This window comes from Lacerta agilis, chromosome 17 (assembly GCF_009819535.1).
Source record: "Lacerta agilis isolate rLacAgi1 chromosome 17, rLacAgi1.pri, whole genome shotgun sequence".
NCBI classification, from domain to species: Eukaryota; Metazoa; Chordata; class Lepidosauria; order Squamata; family Lacertidae; genus Lacerta; species Lacerta agilis.
This window is the reverse complement of record NC_046328.1, coordinates 10,176,458-10,198,262: the sequence shown is the minus strand read 5'-3', so window position 1 is coordinate 10,198,262 and position 21,805 is coordinate 10,176,458. Positions and strand designations below refer to the sequence as shown.

The 21,805-nt window shown below is 43.7% G+C and overlaps 2 protein-coding genes across 5 annotated transcripts in view; both read left to right on the top strand.

The window, feature by feature from the left end:
- The first annotated feature begins 7,307 nt into the window (after nt 1–7,307).
- Nucleotides 7,308–7,911, top strand: LOC117038844 (ubiquitin-conjugating enzyme E2 variant 2-like). The gene has a single exon (XM_033135789.1). The coding sequence runs from the start codon at nt 7,327–7,329 to the stop codon at nt 7,759–7,761; it is 435 nt and encodes a 144-aa protein (XP_032991680.1). The 5' UTR covers nt 7,308–7,326; the 3' UTR covers nt 7,762–7,911.
- A 4,432-nt stretch (nt 7,912–12,343) lies between these two features.
- LOC117061755 overlaps nt 12,344–21,805 on the top strand; it is a 45,806-nt gene continuing 36,344 nt past the window's right edge. The window contains exon 1 of one of the 4 annotated variants that reach the window (XM_033174711.1): nt 12,344–12,362. Coding sequence is in view for 1 of the 4 variants with exons in the window: in XM_033174707.1 (XP_033030598.1) it covers nt 17,372–17,461 (90 nt within the window). In the remaining 3 variants the exon portion in view is untranslated. Of the gene's footprint in view, nt 12,363–17,233; nt 17,462–17,583; nt 17,630–18,252; nt 18,272–21,805 lie in introns of those variants that run through there. The other 3 variants (XM_033174707.1, XM_033174709.1, XM_033174710.1) reach the window with 3 other exon arrangements.

The following is a 21,805-nucleotide window of genomic DNA, read 5'->3' as shown; positions in this document are numbered from 1 at the left end:
TTGTGAGGTTTACATGGTAACATATAGGAAGCACTTAAAACTAAACGCATACCAATGATGAACATACAAGGTACAAAAGCAGCCAACGTAAGGTGCCTCCAGTAGCTCTTTAAAGCACAACCAGAGTGTCAAATGTGCAGCTATAATAGGACTGCACTAAACAACCAGATTGGAAACGGCAGCACAGAGCTGAATCTGGAGTGTAGATGGTGAAATGAAGGTGCCAGAAACAAAGCACCAGACAGGTGCAAATCCCATGTAACCCACCCATGCAAGAATCATGAGGTTACTGCGCATGAAACATATATCTGTACACTGACAGCACTAGCTGGACCAGAGCAATGATGAGCCTGCCCCTTGCAATAGGCATAAACTATTTTCATTTGCAATTTGTACCGCCAGTTGCCTTTTATTTTCACCATTCCCACTGACAGCTAGACTATTTTATCCTTCCGTGCCCAGACAGTTTCACTTACAGGACTAAGCACTTGTTTATTGAAGTCTTGTACATCTGGCAGAGCAACCAACACTCATATCATATTGCAGACAAATGAATTAGGACAAGAGTGGGCTGTGAGGTGGGTTCACTGCCATGCAAGGATGGTCAGATTGAAAAGAGAGACATGATAGCAAAAGTTGCATTGGAGAGGAAAGAAGAACCACATAAATCAAATGCAATCTTTAGACCAGCAGAGTTTAAGCATCCTACTTTAAATGGAGCCTTTCCTCATCAACTAGTCCCCTAAGGAACCTCTGGGATACCAAAGAACCTGTGGCCTCCCAGCATCCCTGAACACTGGCTATGCTGGCTGAGGCCAACGGGAACAACAGCTGGTAGACCACATGTTCTCCAACTCTGTTTTAGGAAGATCAACTTGAATGAGAAGATAGATCATGAGTAGAAGTCATGAGCAGAGCTCATGATAGCTGTATTGCACCAAAAATAGCAATCACTGTTGAAAATAATAGAGTACTATTATGTGGCTTTGTTGTTTAGATATGGCTTGTGTGATCAAAAACCTTGCATACTCATACTTTTCACCAAGAATTAAAAGATCACTGCCATTTATAAATATTTTAAGTCTCTGGGACCAAAGCAGTTATTGTTGCCTACAAAGATGTACACACATACAATTGAGGTGAGGGTACTGAACAAAACAGAAAAACAGGCTTTGTATCATTAAACCAGTGGTGTAGGTTTTCAGGAAATGTAGGGTAATTCTCATAGAGTAATTTGCATTAAAATATTTTCTGGTGCTCTAGGGTGATCTAAATTTAGCATTTTACTCAACTGCTGACTCCCAATAATTCACTCAGACCTAAGGCTATGGTGTGAACTTCAACAGGTTTGGATCTGATCATTTTTCCTGGATTGCCCAAGAACCCTGATGAAAATTGGCTCAAGGTTCATGAATTAAGAAACTTGAGGCAGAAATGCAATGAAAAAACCAACAACATACTTTCAGTTCCGATACACTCAGACTTCCAAACACTGAGTTCCTTTCCATCCTAAAAGTTAATAATTTGTTCCAGCCAGGCACAGAACTCGGCCAAAATCTTCTCATAGAGCAACCTTGGTCCAGTCACTCTGTTTCAACCTCTCAGGGTTGCAGTACATATAAAAAAGGGAGGGGCCATGTACTCCTATTCAGAAGGCAGGAAAAAAATCACATATAAGGGCATAAATAGATCTCCATTGCTCGTCTCCATCCTGTTATTTAGCCAGCTGGATGCCTCTCTCCTACACACACACACACACACACACACACACTATATTATATTATATTGTTTTTGTGCAAAGATCTAAGAAGAACTCCAAAGGACATTATTATTATTATTCATTTCATTCCAGGATACATAGCCCTTAGGCTGCAATCCTATGCCTACCTTCCTGAGGGTTAAGTCTCACTGAATTAAGTAGGGCTTACTGCTCACAAGGCAGGCATAGGATTGGGAATCAATATCTTAGATTTTTAATTTATGCCACTGAGCATTCGAATGTTTCCTTAAAATGCACAACATCCACTACTGCATCCTCTCCCTCATATATAATACACACAGACACACAAAATAGGATTGGTCTGCCAATCAATGCTCTGGAATTCCAAACACAGTGGCAGAGGCCATTCCAAATGTTTCCCCAAATGCATTATATGCACCAATATGTTCCCTCTCACACACATACACACACTACATAGACACACAGAGAAAGACAAGAGAGGCTCCCCTCCCTCTCCAGCTCAGCTGATCTCCTCCACCCTCCTCCTCCTCCTCCAAACAAACATCTGCCTCCCACCTCCAGCCACCACTGTCCTCCCCCCCTGGCAGCACCCACCAACCCCAATACACCCGCTGCTGTGGAGGGGGGGGGTCAAGTCAATCCACCCTCCCCCCACCCACCCCGAACCAGGCCCCATTCCCTCCCCACTGACCTGCCCGAGCTTGACTCCCATGTTTTCTCTCCCTCCCTCCTGCCCGAGACGTGGCGCTGCTACAGCATCTCCAGCCAAGCCAAAGCGGCGCGACGTTTTTTCCCGTCCCCCCGGAAACAACCGCCCGGGTTGTTGAGAATCGTCGGCGCGGGGCTATGTGTGTGTGATTATCTCCCCTAGTTCCTCCAGCAAAAAGCACCTCCCGGATCCCCGCCCCCGTCACAGTGCGTCAAAGCTCGGAGGAAAAGACGGGGATGGGGATGGGAAGGAGGGGAAGGTTAGGAGTCAAAACATGGGTGGGGCCGTCCCGTGGGCGGAACCAGGAAAGGGAATCGGTGTTTCCCCACCACCGCTACGCTCACGGCGGCGGACGGTTTATGTGGTCGGACCTGCCGGGAGGGAAGTTGCTCTGGGTGGTTTTGTGACGTTTGACTTTCTGCCACCCACCCTGGTGCCAAATAACTGATCTTAAACTTTGTTTTTCTTTAGTTTGTTTTTTTTTGGAACGGGTGGGGGAATCGCAGAATAGGAGCGGTTTAGGGAGCCAGATGCATAAGAGAACAGGGCTTTTAGTAGCGGTGTACAAAAGGGAATTTCAGAAGGTGCGTCTGGAAGGGCAGCAATTCTCTTTTCTATGCAGCAGGTTAAATGTGCAGGAGCGCCCGGCCTCCCCTACTCAGTAGACATGCATTGCTTTTGTTGTTTTTAAATACCTTTTATTGATTTTTCTAAATAATAACTATCCCCTCTCCCCATCCAACATTATGCACTTCCCACCCCATACCCTCCAAACACAGGTTCCTTATAGGAAAATATTGTTCCAAAGTTGTCAAGTGGAAGTGAGGTGGGTGGATGCCATTGTGAATGATAATCTGTTATGTGTGCAATAAAAAAGGATGCCATGTCATAAAGTTATCCTCTTATCCTTTTCCAGCTAATGCCTTTTCTTCTTTAGTTTTTCAGAGACTTCCAGTGTCTGTATTTTCTGTTTCCACTGTGATAGCTGCAAATGTTCCAGTTTTTAGAATCATAGAATCATAGAGTTGGAAGAGACCACAAGGGCCATCCAGTCCAACCCCCTGCCAAGCAGGAAACACCATCAAAGCATTCCTGACAGATGGCTGTCAAGCCTCTGCTTAAAGACCTCCAAAGAAGGAGACTCCGCCACACTCCTTGGTAGCAAATTCCACTGCCAAACAGCTCTCACTGTCAGGAAGTTCTTCCTAATGTTTAGGTGGAATCTTCTTTCTTGTAGTTTGAATCCATTGCTTTTAGTACTGGTTTGTTGAGGGTGCTGAGAATTGAAGCTCTGAGGGGTAAACTACAGTTCTCATTATTCTTTATGGAGTGAGGAGCCATGGTGTATGCACATGTGCAATGGGATTAAGAAATTTCTGCGTATGTGTTTGCTTCAGATCAATGCTTAACTGCGAAGGAGACCACCAAAGAAAAAGGAATGAAGCATGTAGCTCAGTGAAAGCACATCTGCTTTGTAGCCTATTGTTACAAAAGTTGGTTGCCTCCCCCTCTCCCTGCCGAGTAGTGGCAAGAATCCATGGGGTTCGGGGTACTCACCCAGGCTCTGTGGTCCTTGGAGAATTGAGACAGAGCAGAGATTGTTGTAGCTTTAAGAAATATGTTTTATTCACCTATTTACACCTTCAGTCTGCATGGAGGGAGTCCAGATCTTACAGCATGGTCATTTCAAGAGGGGCTTGTATACTGCAGAACCATAGCTGCAGAGTCCAAGGCATCTCTCCCAGCCAGCCTATCTAAAGATGGTTCCCAGACCTTCTTACTCCTAGCAACCCCTGCTCAAAACTTTATTTTCCTGATACCTCACACCCAGTTACCCTGACAATCCTCCAACCCGACCCCACCCCGCTCTGTTCACATCTCAGGGCATGGGAGAAGGATAGTTCCCTTACATTGCTAATGTCTCTCAGTTTCCCTCTATTGTTCCTTAATGGCCCTAGCTTAGCCAGGTTATTTTGCCCAGGAATTCCTCTGCAGTTTATATTTCTCCCTTCACACCTCAAATAATCAAAATCCTATCATTTGTTAATTTCTAGAGTTTAGGGGGTCCCACCAGGCTATCACAGTATGTAGAAGATCCCTATTGGAGCAGGAGTGTTACTGGTTTTTGTTCTTGTTTAATTATGTATTTTGTGTTCTCATTTTGTATTTTTATGTTTCTGCAACCCTGGAGAGCTGCTGCCAGTCAGTTTACGTAACACTGAGGTAGATGAACCAGTAATCTGACTTGAGTATAAGGCAGCTTCCTATTTTCCTATGACTCACAATTTAAAAGCAGTTTTGATTTTATATTTCCTGCTGTAGGAATGGAAATAGTTGAAGTGTGGTGTCCAGGGGCAGGCGGAGGCTACAAGCCCCACCCCTATTTTCCAGAGGACCTTTCTTCAAGTTAGAAGACTGCTTCAAGCCAGAGATGCATTTCAGAGGCAAAAACAAAACTAACCCCAAATGGAAGCCCAAAAACAACTCACAAGTTTGGGCATAACAAAAGCAAATACAATCATTTTGCTTTAATTCAAAGTTTACAACTCCTGTAGACTTACTAGATTTACATGTTCCTACTTTCCTTTATGTTGGCTGGGCAACACGGAACAGAAAAAGAAAAAGAAAAAGGAAAGGTGAACCCCAAAGTGCTGAACACCGGTTTTCTTTGAAAAAACACTCTAGCAAATGTGTTGTGGTACCTGACCCGTTTTGAGTAGCAGCTGTCCATCAAAGGCAATATTGTCAACAAATGCCTGAAAGCAAAGATGAGCGCCACACCCCATAGTCGAATTCGACTGGACTTAACCGTCCAAGGGTCCTTTACCTTTTACCATCAGAAGCAATATTGTCTTATTTTCAGAATCTCATTTTGAGATTAGCATGTTTATTATTTATTTATTTACTGAATTTATATATTGAAAATCAGAGAATACTTTATTCTTACCTGTGATGAAGAACAATTGCACTTGAAACTCATTATGTTACAATACATTTAGTGGAGTGTTTTTCAAATAAGTCGGTCTTCAGCACCTTGGGCTTGGCTCCTTTTATTGTTGTTATTTAGATCAATGCAGAGTTTTGGGTTGTTGGTTTTTGTTAAATTGATTCACACACACCCCCAACATCTCCTTTTTATAGCATGGAGCAACCAAGTGCTTGATTAACAGTTACAAATAAACTGCACCACAGAAACTAGGCAATGTTCAGTGGCAGTCATCAAATGAGTCAAGTGGAAAATACCATGTGTATATATACCATGGGTGGAATATATGAAAGAGCTAGAATTTATGTTTTAAGATGACCCATGACTTTTGGGTTCTGAAACAATAAATCCACAGCTTCCCCAAATGGGGTAGTGAAATCATCATCTTAACAACTAATAATTTGTTGCCTTTTAATTTGGCGCTTGAGGCAATCCACCTCATGGCAGAACCAGCCCTGACTTGTGTTTACAGCCAACTTTTCCTGCACTCTCAAATCCATGCCCCTTGTGCTACAAAATGTGGCCAGTAGAGAGCATCGTAAGTCTCTCAAATAAATTGTCATGCATCTATTGAAATGGGCTTGTGCCTCAATAAATGTAGTACAGTGCAGTCCTAACCATATCTACTCAGAAGTCCTTTTGGGGCTTACTCCCAGGTTAAGAGATGTTTAGATTGCCTTGGTCATTTTTGCAAAAAAAAAAAAAGGGGGGGGCTGGATATAAGCAGGAGATAAAGGAATACATTAGCATTCATTTAGAATGCTTTGGGTCACTTACATAGCAGAGGCCATGCCCTTCCTCTAAATTTCTAATGAAATCTTCATGATTCATCAAGACAGGACTGTTAGTGCCAGTTCATATAATTGCTACACAGGTTAGCTCAGAGAGAGGTGTAGCTTTCATACTTTGCATAAAAAAGGTCCCAAGTTGTCTCTGGCATTTGCAGATAAGAGTGGGGAAGACTCCTGGGTCTAAAACCCTAGAGAACTGTTGCCAGGCAGTGCAGATAAGGGATGGGGGAATCTCAGGCCTGGGAGGCAAATGCAGCCTTCCAAGTTTTCATCTGTTATGGCATAATTATCTATTTGTAACAGTATTGTAAGTCACTTTGAGACCTTTGGGTAACAAGTGACTAACAAATCTAATTAATAATAATATCACCATCATCATCATCATCATCATCATCTGGCCCTTGAGACTCTCCCCATGTCGCATCCTCTTACATCCCTCATTAGCCTTACTTTGGACCCTCCTTGGGTGTTTTTGCCTAGCTGGAATCTGTCCTTGAACTCTGATAAAGATCCTTGCCTGCATGAACGGCATATAATAGTGGCTCTGTGTTTGTAGAAAGCAGCCTACTGTACAAATGTTAATTTTACCTTCTTAGCCCTAGCCACTTTCACCTCTGGCCCTGTCCACCCCTGGCATGTGTTCACTGCAGAATGGTCCAGAAAGGAATGAAGCCCTCAAGCTAAAACTTCCCTCACCTCTGGAGTAGACAATACTGAGCTAGATGGACCAACGGTCGTTGACTCTGCGCAAATTAGTTCCTTTTGTTTGTGAGCAACTCATATAGGCCAATTGTGCATGAATTTGTGATGGTGTCTTAACACACCAAACAGTCCAAATCTTTGTGTTATGACAGCTTCATCAGGAGCTGCCACATGCTCAGAGTTAAACTGGCAGCAACACACCTGGGAGTTCATGTAAAGGTAAAGAGAACCCTGACCATTAGGTCCAGTCGCAAACGACTCGGGTTGTGGCGCTCATCTTGCTCTATAGGCTGAGGGAACCGGTGTACAGCTTCCAGGTCATGTGGCCAGCATGACTAAGCCACTTCTGGCGAAATACACAATAACGCTGTTTGGGTGGGGGAGGGGTTTGGACAAGATGGCTGGATCCACAGTTAAAGTCCCTCGTAATTTTCGCTTGTTGGAAGAACTTGAAGAAGGTCAGAAAGGAGTAGGAGATGGTACAGTAAGCTGGGGCCTCGAAGATGACGAAGACATGACACTTACAAGGTGGACAGGCATGATTATTGGACCACCAAGGACAAATTATGAAAACCGAATATACAGCTTAAAAGTAGAGTGTGGGCCTAAATATCCAGAAGCACCTCCAACAGTTAGATTCGTAACTAAAATTAATATGAATGGAATGAATAATTCCAATGGAATGGTGGATGCACGAAGCATACCAGTGTTAGCAAAATGGCAAAATTCTTATAGCATTAAAGTTGTACTTCAAGAGCTAAGGCGTCTAATGATGTCCAAAGAAAATATGAAGCTTCCACAACCTCCAGAAGGACAAACTTATAACAATTAATTTTAGCTGAATCCCAAACTTGTCTTAAACAACTTCTACTTATGTTTAATGTCTTGATTCAATCTCACAATGCAAACCACCCACACATCAAGAGTTTCTGCTGGTGTACGTGATCTGGACATTTGAAAGAATATATATATATATGTATATGTATATGTATGCCCCATATGTTTTCAGGCACAATCAGACAGAGAAAAAAGGCAACACAATTATTTTTCCTCTTTACTAAGGCACTATAATTTTAAGCATAAACCTGAAGTAGCCTAAAATTGGAGCTCCGGTGTTTCAAGACGAAAGCATGACAGGAAGTGTCAGGTTGCTGTGGAATAATGTTTCAGAAAACCTTTTCTCAAGAAGAAAAAATACAAATGGCATGCTTTATCCATCTTGCTTTAGTAAAAGAGCTGCAGATAAATTTGTTTCAGTAGCAGGTACTGCAAATACCATTGCTCAACTTGTTTAATTTTTGCAAAGGTGTGGGTGCTGACTGCTAGTAGTGTCACAGATTACGGTCAGGATTGTTTTGATACTTGTATTTATAAAATGGGGAAATGATTTTCTTTTAAGCGGCTCCTGTGTGTTACATGTAATGGACATTGCAAATATTTGTTTACAGTCTTTGTTCTAATAAACCATGCATTTAAGTTTTAGTGAAGCAAAACAAAAAAGGAAAATAGGTGTATGGATATGTGATTGAGAATAAAATTAGTCTTCAAATGTAAATAAAATGTGGAAAGTAAAAAAATATATATACAATAACGCTGTTTACCTTCCCGCCGGAGCTGTACCTATTTATCTACTTGCACTTTTACGTGCTTTCAAACTGCTAGGTTGGCAGGAGCAGGGACCGAACAACAGGAGGTCACCCCATCGCAGGGATTCGAAATGCTGACCTTCTGATCGGCAAGCCCTAGGCTCTGTAAAGGTAAAGGTAAAGGTACCCCTGACCTTAGGTCCAGTCATGGACGACTCTGGGGTTGCGGTGCTCATCTTGCTCTATAGGCCGAGGGAGCCGGTGTTTGTCCACAGATAGTTTCCATGTCATGTGACCAGCATGACTAAGCCACTGCTGGCAAACCAGAGCAGCGCACGGAAACGCCGTTCACCTTCCTGCCAGAGTGGTACCTATTTATCTACTTGCACTTTGACGTGCTTTCGAACTGCTAGGTGGGCAGGAGCTGGGACTGAGCAATGGGAGCTCACCCCGTCGTGGGGATTCGAACTGCAGACCTTCTGATCGGCAAGCCCTAGGCTCTGTGGTTTAGACCACAGCGCCACCCGCATCCCCTGGCCTAGGCTCTGTAAGGTGACCCTTAATCTAGGGTTGAGACCATTTCCTTTTCTTACAAGTTTTCCATGGCTTCAACAACTATCTGGCAGGCTTTGATTCAACAGGTGAAGCTCGCCTGCATATCTGTGCTCCATCGCAGAACAGGCAATGAGGTGGAGGGGTGGCCATGTAACAGATGGAGGCAAGGTTACACCAAGAACATAATAATGCCCACTTCTAAACCTATCCATGCTTCTTAACCTGATGAGACAATACCACTGTACATCAAAGTACACCTAGAGGATTGTGTTATAATTGCAGCGGAAGCTCCACTAACCTCTACAAACTAGCAAATTAAAAAAAAACCAGGGGTGATGCTGAACCAAAAAAAGGGGAGGTTTATTTGATTTATTTATAAGAGTATTTCTATGCCAGTATATCATAAAATGTCAGAGCTGTTCTACAATGTTAAAACATAAAACACAATTTATAAAAAATACAAATAACAATTAAAGTGACTGATTAATAAAAAAATAAAAATTAAACAACTGCAAAGGCATGCCAACATAAAAGGATCTTTAAGAGAAGCCTGGAAGTCCAAAGCAAGGAAGCCTGTCAAATCTGTTTTGGAAGAGATTCTGAGGCTAGTCTGGCTAGTCTGTAACCCCAGGGGACAACAGGCAGTGCCCCTCCATATGATCTCCATGATTGAGCTGGGATGTAAGGGCTCAGGTGGCCCTGAAGATATCCTGGACCCAAGTTCTTTGGTGGGGAGCTGTATATCAACACAGGAAACTGACCCGGTAGGATATAGGCAACCAGTGCTGATGTTCTGGAAGCGATGTCACATGCTGTCGGCTGTCTGCCTCAAATGGCTCAGGAGAAACATACTCTCTGGAATCCATAACATCTTTTCCTACTGAAGGCCAGTCGAAAATTACGCTCTATGAGCCTGTCAACCTGCTGCCACTTCCACTTGCTGACCCAAGGTAAGTTCTGGGGAGAGGAGAAACTAAAGTCAGGTCAGCTGCAAGGGGACAAGCATAATCAAGGCAAATGTAATCTTATAGCAGGCTATGCCTCCCTCGATTTTGCTAGCAGGATTTCAGTCAGAAGTATCTAACGGTCCATGTTCCTCTGCTTGAATTCATCTAACTTTCCTAGTAATCAAACATGCCTTCTTTCCAGTTCTTCAATTCTAAACTAAGCCAAAGGCGAAGAGGCATATTGTGGATTTCTCGGAGAGCCAGCAGGTGGCTACCTTTCCACATTAGCAGTTTGGGATTAAGTTTATGCTTTGCTGGCAAATAATCTCCCTTTTCAACAGGGACTAAGCACACAACCCAGTCAAATTTAAGCCTTTTTAAGCCCTATTTATTTCCACTGGAGACTTTTCAGCATGAATTTCTTGGTAAATGAGTAGAATCAAGTAGCACATGAAGGGATGGGGGTGGAGATCCAATTCAATTCTCATTTTAGGAGAACCCTAATTCTGTTTTTTATGTCCTGAAACAATTCTCAGAATTTGCACTTCTCAAAATTCTGCAATGCAGTTCTCCAGCCAAGTCATGTGTACAAAAATGTATTTATTAAGGTAAAGTGTGCATTAAAAATGCATTTATTTGGTGGAAATAGCATACAAAGATTTATTGTATCACAGAAAAGTGCTTGAAGAAACAAATATGTGTCAAAGAGCAAGTAGGCAGAAAAGCACACCATTCAAAGTTAGAGTTAACTCTTTATTAGTAAAAGCACAATCTTCACAGACTTGGCTGCATGAGCACAGCAGCTCATCCCTGGTAGGTTTGAACCCATGAATCAGTTGCCTGAAAGCCCCTGTCTCCCCACAAAAAGCCCTCCATGGCTTTTCCTAGGCAATCGGAGACTGGGCCTGCATGCAATCTTCCACTGCTCCACCTGTTTCTGCCCTCTTCTGGTTCTGGGAGACAAGGTAGGAGAGGACCTTGTTGAAGCAGGAGGAGAAAACACCCGTGACATCTTTGCCTTCCTGTCACCTGCTTCAGCTTTGAATTGGGTTCGGAAACTAATGGGCAGCCAGTGCAGAGTCAGGTCAAGCAGATCTTGCCTGATATTTAGCTCCATGTGGGAAAACACATAGGGACCACACAGAGGCATTCTAAGTCTATCAGTAACTGTAAGACATGAACATAAGTAGAGCCCCAGTGGATCAGACCAAAGGCCTGTCTAGTCCAGCATCCTGTTTCTGAAAGAGGCTAACGAGATGCCTATGGGAAACCCACAAGCAGGGCATCTGATGGCCTTTAGCTAAGTGGAATTTGAATTTCTACCTGCATCTGCATCAGTAGAGGAGGTCTACTGCCTTCAAGCATTGTTCATGGGCCTTCCAAAGAAGTCTATTTGGCCACTGAGTGAAATAGGATCTTGAATTAGGTGGACATTTTGGTCTGATCCAGCAGGGGTCTTTTTATGTCCGTGAATTGAAATGCTCCAATGTTCATGGCTGCCCACAGATCCACAAACAACCAGGACTGGCATCCGTACAACATGAAATAGAAACAATGCTTGTTTCAGTTCAAACATTCTGGTTTAAGTATATTGCACTGCTAAGGTGGGGAAACAACTCCAAAGTAAAGCCGAAACTCAACTGTCACATTGCCAACTACAGTAATGTGATTATTACAACGTCATGGCGGCTTTGAAGTTAGCTCTAAATCCTGGGAACAAAAAATAATAATAGATCTTAACTTCTAGTTTTGAATATGTTTCTTTTACAGAGGAAGGAGGGCAGAGTTTGAACCATGCCCCATTTTTACCCCAAATGTAAGCAGAAGTAAAAGGCTGTTCACAACACCAAGCAACACAGATGGTATTGAAACCCTAAAAATATTTTAACCATCTTCATGGTGCGAAAGATTGATCAAAGGTGAAAAAGAGAGGAAAACCTACAACATTTGAGGCTCTTTTAGTTTAGATATAAATATGAGTAAGAGGAAGCGTGGATGGCTTATAATAACATGAGAACATGTTGACATCCAATGAAGCTGAATACTGGAAGACTCAGGACAGATGGGGGAAAGTACCGGTACTTCTGCATGCAGCACATACTGCAGTTAAACTATGGAACTCGTTCCCACAGGAGGCAGTGATGGCCACCAACATGGATGACTTTAATTAAGAGAGGGTTAGACAATTTCATAGAGGTAAAGGCTGCCAATGTCCTTCCTACCTCTGCTGTTGGGAGGCAGCAAGCCTCTGAATGCCAATTGCTGGAAAATAACAAGCGGGGAAATGTGATGGATGAGCATCAGCCTGGGAAAACCTTCCACGATCAAGGTATCTCCCCTTCCAGGTAAGTAATGTGCTGCCTTTGGCACACTTAAGTGGATGATTCAATAAGACCCTGGTTAATGAACAGCTGTGTCTGTGTGGAGCTGGAGCAATAATATACATTGAATGTGTTTTTCTGTGCTGTAATGGTTGATTCTCCCTCTACCAAGAGTTTATCTGAGAAGACCTCTTAAAAAGTGTGTGAGTTGCTCTAAGTGTCCAGTGCATCTGGTTAACCTTCTTCTTCTTTGGCGACCACTTGTAGCCAACTAAGATTGTCTTCCATGAACACGGTCTTAATAGTGAGTCCGTAAGTGACTCTGGAGGCCAATTCTGGATCCACACATCCTTCTACAGTAGGGACATAGGTTTCCGGGTGGGAGTTGATCATGGCGAGGGTTTGCCAAAAGTGCCTTCCTCCTAGCACGTTTCTCCCTTTCGTCCTGAGTTCAAGTGTCTTCAAAGTCCACTCTGAGCAGAGCTATGCGAGCATAACAGGGGCCTACTAACAACTATCAACATACTACATTTCCCAGGATTCTCTGGGGAAAGCATGGATGTTTGAAGTGGTATGATACTGCTTTAAATGTATAGTTCAGATGGGGGCCTAAGTCCCTTGGGTATTCCTATGTGCCAAGAGACTTAAGACACTGAAATAATGGCTTGTGAATACCGTGACTTATTGCTTTTTTAATCCTTAGGAATGGCCAAAGTGAAACTGGGTGGCAGGTGGAAGTCGAACCTGGTAAGAAGGAGGAATTACTGGAGAGGTGAAACTGGGTCTTTGGCAGCTTAAGCAAAGAGGGGAAAACAGCATGTGTTATATCAGTATGTAGCTCAATTTTAGTACAGCAGCAGAATTGGCATTTTCTTGAAGGGATTACGGGTGACTGTACTCAGATGACCTCTACAAAGGAATTCAGCTAACGGGGAGTCATAAGTTCCTAAAAAGAACGGCAATTTTAAACCTGCAGACTCCCCTCATCTGCTCGCGCTATGTGCTTGACAGGTTATTCCAAGCACATTATGTGCTTGTCTGAGACTCCCTGCAGGCTTACATCCTAAAGATGTAAGAACACTAATCAGAATCTTTGCTACTGTCAGATTAAGGCTCTTGTTCAGAACTTCGTGAGTTCTTGTGGGTTTTTCTTTCTTTTCTAAATCCTTTTGAATTCCTTGTCAGACAGATTTCCCCCCACCAAAAAAACACACACATCCTACTTGTATTAACATTGGCAATCACAGGGGGATTTAACTATGAGAGCTGAGAAACATCACAACTCAACTTCTCTTTCAAAATTCAGATTAAGGGCTGCAGAGAAGGCCTATGTTTCATAAAATGCCATTGTCAGATGACAGCAGTTTGGTAGCCGAAACAAAATAAAGTGTATTTTGAACAACAGCCCTTAGAGAAATACACAGTAGGTGCAAGTCCGAAACTGTGTTGCTGGCTACACACCATCAACAGACAATGGGGAGAGAAAGTTAAATAATTGTAACTTTTAAGAACTCATTTTTATCTTGTGTTTTCCTCTTCCCTCCCTTTTCTTTTTCCTTGTATGCCATTGTCTTTTCTTATTATTGTTTTTATTGATTTTCATGGCTAACAAAGGCACATATAGCATCTCCGTTTTCAGTTCATAGAGTCCTATCTACAAGTCAGTTACATTTGGTGTGACACACTGCTATCATAGGCATTGTGAAGTTGTGGGGGAGAAAGATGTGGGGAGAGTTTAAGTTATTTTGAGATTAAGAGCCTGGGGGTAGGGGTATCTACATCTGCACCGTATATTTAAAGCAGAAGATTCAATCTCTAGCTGGCAGGCAACTCTAGTTGAAATTGGGTAGGTATACATTAGAAGTTTGAAACACAGCTAGGTCATTCCTGTGCCCCTGCATTTCAAGTCATTTGCTATACAGACCAGAGAGAGGGCAGGGGTGTCTTCTTCACACAATGCCCATTACCTGATTGGTTTCCCTGTGCTGAAATCCAATTCACTGAAGCTGTCATCTGAGCATGTGCAATGGTTATCTGAAATGTACACACCTCATCTTAACTGCCGCTTCCATTTTCAAATTGGATGGAAGCTGGTTTGAGGGAAAGTACATAGTTGTTGTTTTGTAACGTATTTTTATTAAAGATTTCTTGGTTTTTAAAAGTATGTGCAATGTCTATTTTTAAAGTTACATTTTCTACAGATCAGTTTCATTTGTTGAGACATTAGTGTTACATTAGGAAGAAAGGGGAAAGAGGTGGAGGGGGCATGGTGAGTGGGGTGGGGTTGGGTGGCGATGTTTCTATTTTACTTAATGTATGTGTGGGGTTTTGTGTCAGCATCACTTGTGTAGGTCCTCTTTACTATTTGCTTGTGTTCCTTTGGTGGTGACAGAGGTTGGGGGTGCGGTTGTTTGTTTGTGAGTGGCTGTGGTGAACTTTGTTTTCATGTGTGAGTGGGGTGGGAGTACATAGCTCCGTTGATAGAACATGAGACTCTTAATCTCAGGGTTGTGGGTTTGAGCCCCAAATTGGGCAAAATATTCCTGCATTGCACTGGGTTGGAATAGATGACCTTCGTAGTCCCTTCCAACTCTACAATTCTATGATTCTACGAGTATTTCTCAAGAAGCTACAGGGTACCTATTGACTGTGCCTAACATTGTGTGTTCAGACACCAGCGGCGGAAATATGCTGGAGCCAGAACGAGTGGTAATGTGTACACAGCTATGATCAGCTAGCAGATGATGGGAAATATTTTGCTCGAGACTGTGGAGATTTGCTGCCAATCAGAGTCAACATGACTGGGCTAAACGGACAAATAATCTGACATGGGGTGGCCAGAGGTTGACCAGGATCTATTGGCGTATCATCAAATGACTTGCTGCAGATCTGCAAATGATTTTGCCTCCACAATAGTGAGCAATTAGTACGTAAACGTTATTAATCCAAACATATTTTTTTTATTAATTTCCCCCTCCATGCTGGAGATCAAAGCCATTTTGTATATGGTCAGAACATCAAACAGGCTAATAATGCATCAGGCCTGTGTTTTTCATTATACGGTGCTCGTTTTGACAGCGATGTGGAGCTGAAGGAAAAACACACACATTACTTTAGTTTTTTTATATGCCTGTTGTCTTTGTCCATGGAGTTTTCTTGGCAGGGATACTGGAGTGGCTTGCCAGTTCCTTCTCCAGGTGGATCACGTTTGGTCCAAACTCTCCACTATGACCTGTCCATCTTGACCTGTCCATAGCTTCCCTGAGTAATTCAAGCCCCTTCGCCACGACAAGGCAGTGATCCATGAAGGGGGTTTTCCCAGTAGTAATGCACGGAAGTGAGAGCTGGACCATAAAGAAGGCTGATCGCCGAAGAATTGATGCTTTTGAATTATGGTGCTGGAGGAGACTCTTGAGAGTCCCATGGACTGCAAGAAGATCAAACCTATCCATTCTTAAAGAAATCAGCCCTGAGTGCTCACTAGAAGGACAGATTCTGAAGTTAAGGCTCCAGTACTTTGGCCACCTCATGAGAAGAGAAGACTCCCTAGAAAAGACCCTGATGTTGGGAAAGATGGAGGGCACAAGGAGAAGGAGACGACAGAGGATGAGATGGTTGTACAGTGCTCTCGAAGCTACTAACATGAGTTTGGCCAAACTGCGGGAGGCAGTGGGGGATAGGGGTGCCTGGCGTGCTCTGGTCCATGGGGTCACGAAGAGTCGGACACGACTGAACGACTGAACAACAACAACTTTAGTTTTCTTCATCCATTGTATTAGAAAGGCAAGAATACAATTATAAAAATATCACTTACGTGCTTTGATTCACAGAACAAATAAAACAATAGTTTATTAAGTAGGCTACTGCGGCTTTGAGCAATTTTTAAGTGGTCCATGGCCAAGCACACATAAAAGTTTGAAAGCTGCTTCCTCCTGTAACTTAAGAATATAGGAAAGTGGCTTATACCAAGCATAGGAGCCAATATTTGAGGGGGCCAGCCCCCCCCCCCAAGTTGATGGGCATTGCCATTCGAATGGTGCGTGTGTGCCACGTCATGTGATCAATTATTCAGGGCGTTGCTTACCTGAAGGTCCCCCCCCCATATTTTAGTCAAGTTGGCGCCCCTGATACCAAGCCAGAGCAGGTCAACATTGCCTACACTAACTGGCAGTGGCTCTCCAACATTTCAGGAAGGTAATCTCTCTTAGCTCTACCTGGATATGCTGAGGACTAAACCTGGACCCTCATGTTCCTTTGACAAATATTTATCAGAGCTGAAGGTGGAAGTCCAATAGATACCTGTTTTGTTTGTCCCTGTAAGACAAGGCAGGTATTCGGTAAGGTAGATCATTTTGGACAGTTCTTCAATAGGGCAGGGAGATCCTCAACTTGGTAAATTAAGACTGTAACAGCTGCTGGACTTATAGGAGCAATTGCAAAAATAAATAAATCTCCTCCTCTGATCTTAACTTTTTTTCTTTTCAAAGTGGACTGGCTCAGTTGTGGGAAACTGGCTTTGGGGGTTGGATGGGAAGGGAAGAGAAGAAAGAGAACCCTTTATAGACCTCTTTTTTTTGGGGGGGGGGGGGTTGACGACACCACACCACCACCACCACAACAACAACAACCATCCATGAGTTTCTCCCACGAAAACAAGGCTGCTGCTGCTGCGTGCAGCTCCCATGCCCAGAAATCTTCCTGGGACCTAAATGGTATTTGAGCAAAGGGAAGAAAAGAGACTCAACTTCCCCATCGTCTTCCACCCATCCCTGCTGCAGGTGATATACACCCTGAGGGTGTTTGTGTGTGTTTTGGTGGGGGGGGGGATTTAGAGCGAAGAGAAAGGAGATGAGGGGAGGGAGAACAGGAGGAGAGAGTGAGTGGAGGAGGAGGAAAGAGGGAATGAGAGAGAGAGAGGGCGCAGAAGGAGGACCAATCTTGGGAGGGAAAGGTATTAGGAACAGCTGCTCTTGCTCCCGCTCCCTTCCCAACGCACAAACCCGCTGCCAAAGCAGCTCCAGGAGCCAACAAGCATGGGCAAAAGTCCTCCTTTACCCCGGAGATCAGGCTGGCTCCATCTGTTGACAGCGGCGGCGTTCTGCATCTGGGGGTCAGAAGCCAAGGTAACCCCGTGGGGATGTTTACGTGGTGGGTGGGCGGGAGGGGAGGGGAGGGGGTGCTATCTTTCGGGTCTCCCCCCCCCCTTCCTTGCCTCTGGGTAGATTTCTGGTTGCTGCTGCTTCCTCTTAGTGAGGGGTGGCGGGGAACCCTTAAAACTCCCAACTCCAGCGGTAGGTGATGCGTGGGGAGTGGGGGCTAATAATACCGAGCCACCAAGTGTGGGGTTGGTGCGTAATTGCGTTTTCTATTCAACGGGGGTGGGGACAGGGGGGGGGGGGTTGGTGGGTTGGCTTGTCCAGACATGCCAGGATGTTTTTGTTTTTCCAGCGAGTGGTGGTTGTGCTGGGGGATCTGGAAGAGAAGGAAACGCTTTGATTTGCAAATTGTGCCCATGTGTGAAAAATAAAAAAAAGGTGGGTGGAGAGCGGGAGGCGGCTACCGCCTTTCAAGTCAGCGAGGGGAGATGTTTATGATTTTCTCTGCCCGGGAGTGGAGAGCAGCGTACACGGTCGCCTTTTATTCTCACCCCGTTGACTCTGGTCTTTTTTGTTTTTATTTTATTTTTTAAAAAAACTATGCTACGCGGAAAATTTAGAGACGGGAGGTGGGGGGGGGGTGGGCTATAGAGCAAGGACGCACGAGTGTGTTTTCCTCTTTGATCTGTCACGTGTACCCCTCTCCTCTCTCTCCCTCCCCCGCCCGCCCCGCTCTCCTTTTAATTAAGTTGCAATGAAGGACCTGACCACCTCATATCTAAAAGGCTTTTCACGCTCTGGAATCGGTGCCTTAGATGGAAATCCCGATTAAAACAGGTGAGGGGGGGGGGGCGAGGCAGAGCTGCTCAAATGAGCCTGTTGTTGAGCCAATTAATTTGGTCCTCTGGCCTTAGATAACAGAGGATGGCTTTTGCTTTGTTTTCCGGGACTCTGGGGTCTGTAACTGTACCTTCCTACCTCCTGCCTTCCTCCTACTTTCCCTTTTTAGGCAAACAGGTGCTTCAGGCTTTTTTTTACAGTTTCAGAAACCTGTGTGATCTGTTTGATTGCTGTTCTCACACTGTTGCTGCCAAGGTGGTGCGAAGTCTGTTGCCAAACAGGTATTTTGGGGGACAGTTTCCATTATCCCTGACTTTATGAGGCTTATCAGGGGCGGACGTGGGTCATCTTTTGTAATATGGCGCCCTGTGTAAAGCCAAAATTTGGCACCCCGAAATGGATATTTTTTCCCAAGTTTGCACCCTTTGGCTTGGTGCCCTTTGCAGAGGAGCAGCCTGCACCACCCAAAATCCGGCGCTGGACCAGCGAAGTGAGGAGTTGAATAACACCTGAAGGGCCACTGGTTCCCAATTCCTGTCTTTAAAGAGATTGTAAGAAGCAAATGTCATAGGCTAAGCATTTGTTCCGTCGCTGAAATTTGGCAGTGAAAATGGCAGGGTGTGTATGTGTGTTTAATTTTTATACCATGTTACATTTCCAATAAGGCCTTCAGAGGCAACAGAAAATAAAACATTACATATCAAAATCAAAATACAATAAAGATCCACGTTTAAAGCAGCACAATTAACAGGAAAAACTACAGTTCCCAGGATTCTTTGGGGGAAGCCGTGTGCTTTAAAAGGTGTGTTGGATGTGCTATAAAATGTAGGCTGTGGTGTGGATTGGCCTGCACTCCGTTGGTGCAAAACATTTTGTCAACAGAACAAGTGTACCGCTAAATGACTTTAACTGAGCTCTACCTTGGATACAACCTAATGGTCCAAACTGTAAATGATGTTAGATTACATTTAAAAAACAAAAAACACCACACATGCAGATTAAGCCATGCAAGCAGTAACCTCAGGGAAGCCTTAACAACTTTGGGGCTGTGAGGAGTAAAATTTTAACTCTTTTCTATCCCTGACATGCTCCTGACAAAAATCCTCACTCCAAAGCTGCTATTTGCATTTGAAGCGTCCATTGGCCCCATTCAGATGAAATGGGAGAAGCAGCTTCTGAGAGCCAATTTTGTCAGGATTTGGAAAGAAAAAGTTAAACTCCACTCCCTCCCCCAAAGAAATATCCCTGTTCAGGCTTCCCCCTCTGCTGCTGTTGATATAAACAAGCACACATGTCAATTGCATTAGCACAAGTAACACCTTGTCTCCATTGGCCTAAAGTTCCTTGATTTTAACCATGTATGCATAGGAACTCATTGGGTCTGCCTCAAGGGCACAACCTGCTTTAAGTTTCTAGAGTGGAATTTATTATCCCAGAGGAGAAAGTGAGTGATGTATTATTGGGTGGTAACTGAAGTTGTGTTATTTTGCTGCCAAGGGTCAGAGTCTGGATTATATTTTCTGAAGGGTTGTAAGGTTTATTAATACGACTCAGTGTGAGAGACTGAATCAGTTTACCGTGAGAGGATTTTTAGGGCCCACCCAGTTTTTTTGATTGCATGTTGTATCAAACTGTTTTTTAATATTGTGTTTAAATTGTGGCGATCTGTCCCAGTAACCTGCCCCAGGACCTTAGGGTGAAGAACAGATTAACAACAACCAGCTATGTCCAACCAGGTGGGAGATGAGAAGGGACCATTTATATTGCTGTCTGTATGATGCTGTACTGCCTTAGACAGAGGTGGGTGAATTAACTGGTTGTATTTAATGCTGCCTAGAGTTTTTTGTGTGCCAGATGTTAGCTTTGCAACAAATAGTTGGCTGCGTACTAGCTGTATTATGGGTACTGTGGTAGTTGGGAATAGTTGAGGGTGAGGTTTGTGTGCAGAGGACTGCCAATGATGTATTTGGGAGATGTTTTTGTGGGTGCGTGACGTGTGGGTGCAGCTCCTACCTCAGTTATTTTGTTTACCCACGAATGGAGTTTGTGCTGTGTTTTCATATTTGATTTATTTTTTTACTTTTTTCTGTTTAAGAGAACATTGTATTCCCCTTCACAGAGCTACAATTCGCAGTCACTTAAGAAGCCACAGTTACCAGGATTTTTTCCAGGGAACTCATTGGCTTTGAATGTGCATTGCACTCTATCAAGCGCCCATATGACTGGACAGATGGCTTTTGAAGAGGAGAAAGTCTGGGGTCTTTTTTTTGGCCTTCATGGTTTTGACAAGAAATAACATTTGGCTTTTTCCTTTTAAGACTTCACAAGCCATTAATCTTGTGGCTGTGAAGTTTTCTTTCTTTTTCTTTGTTGGAAAGACAATCATTTTGCGTCATGAATATGATTTCAACACTAGTCTGTTTGAAGACCATTGCACAGCTTTACAGCACATCTAAGCATGGCTCTGAGAGCTAAAAAAATTAGTTTCTGTCAGAGCCTAATGATAGACCTCCCTATCCCTATTCAGACAAATAAAAAGTATAATTTCCTGCCCTGGAGCTTTGATTGGAGAAACCACTAAGCCTGCAAATTTATTTTTAAAAGATTTATTGGATAGGCCTTCTTCCCACAGAGGTGGTAAACCTGTGTCTGGACTGTACTGCTTTCAGTTGCAGGCAGGGACGCATATGATAGGATGTGAGGGTGATCTGGCTTCGACATCTGTCAACCCATTGATCTAGAAGGTTGGTTTGGCTGATCTGGCTAGCTAGGCAGGTGTCCCCACCCTCCCTCCCTGCTCCTTGTGCGTCCCTCCCGAAACTGCACGCTCAGTGAAAGAGGAAGACCATCCCAGATAGAAGGAGCCTACTGTTCTTCAGTCAAGGGTGTACGATAGAATGTGCCTCCGTATAAAAATTAAAAAGCCTTTGTGTCCACAGAAAGCTAGCATATCAGGGAGAAGACATGGTCAGAAACTTCCCCCCTGAAAGGCTACTGTTCTGTATGCCTGGAGTTTTATGTAACGGAACTTTCATTTATGAGAACCCTCATCTGCATATCTAGGAAAACTGTCATTTCCCCCTTCACAGGGCTAGAATTTGCAGTTCCCTTAGCAGACTAGCGTTCCCAGGATTCTTTGGAAAAGTTATTGGCTATAAATATATGGCATGGATCTGCCTGTTATTGGAGAAGAGAATACTGTACATAAGCAGGTTTCTGGCAGTTGCAAATAGAATCTTCTGCACAACAAGTTCCTGCTAGGACAGCTGTTGTGTTGGATGCCCATCCACTAGTTTGCGCAAGTCTGTATAGCATCCTTCCCCAAGTTGATGCCCTCCAAATATTTTGGACTGTAACTCCTCTCTGGTGGAGACTGCCATATATAATAACACTGTACACCCCAAACTTATATATGTGTACTCGGCAGTAAACTCAGTCAAGCCTATTCCCAGGTGCATAGGAGTGCAGCCCTAGTTATATCACCTTAATTTGGCTCTGAATATTGTTGCTTGTATATCTTTCCAAATAATC

Bases quoted from the DNA above. Each gene is read 5' to 3' on its own strand.
- LOC117038844 (XM_033135789.1), top strand. From the start codon at position 7,327: ATGGCTGGATCCACAGTTAAAGTCCCTCGTAATTTTCGCTTGTTGGAA.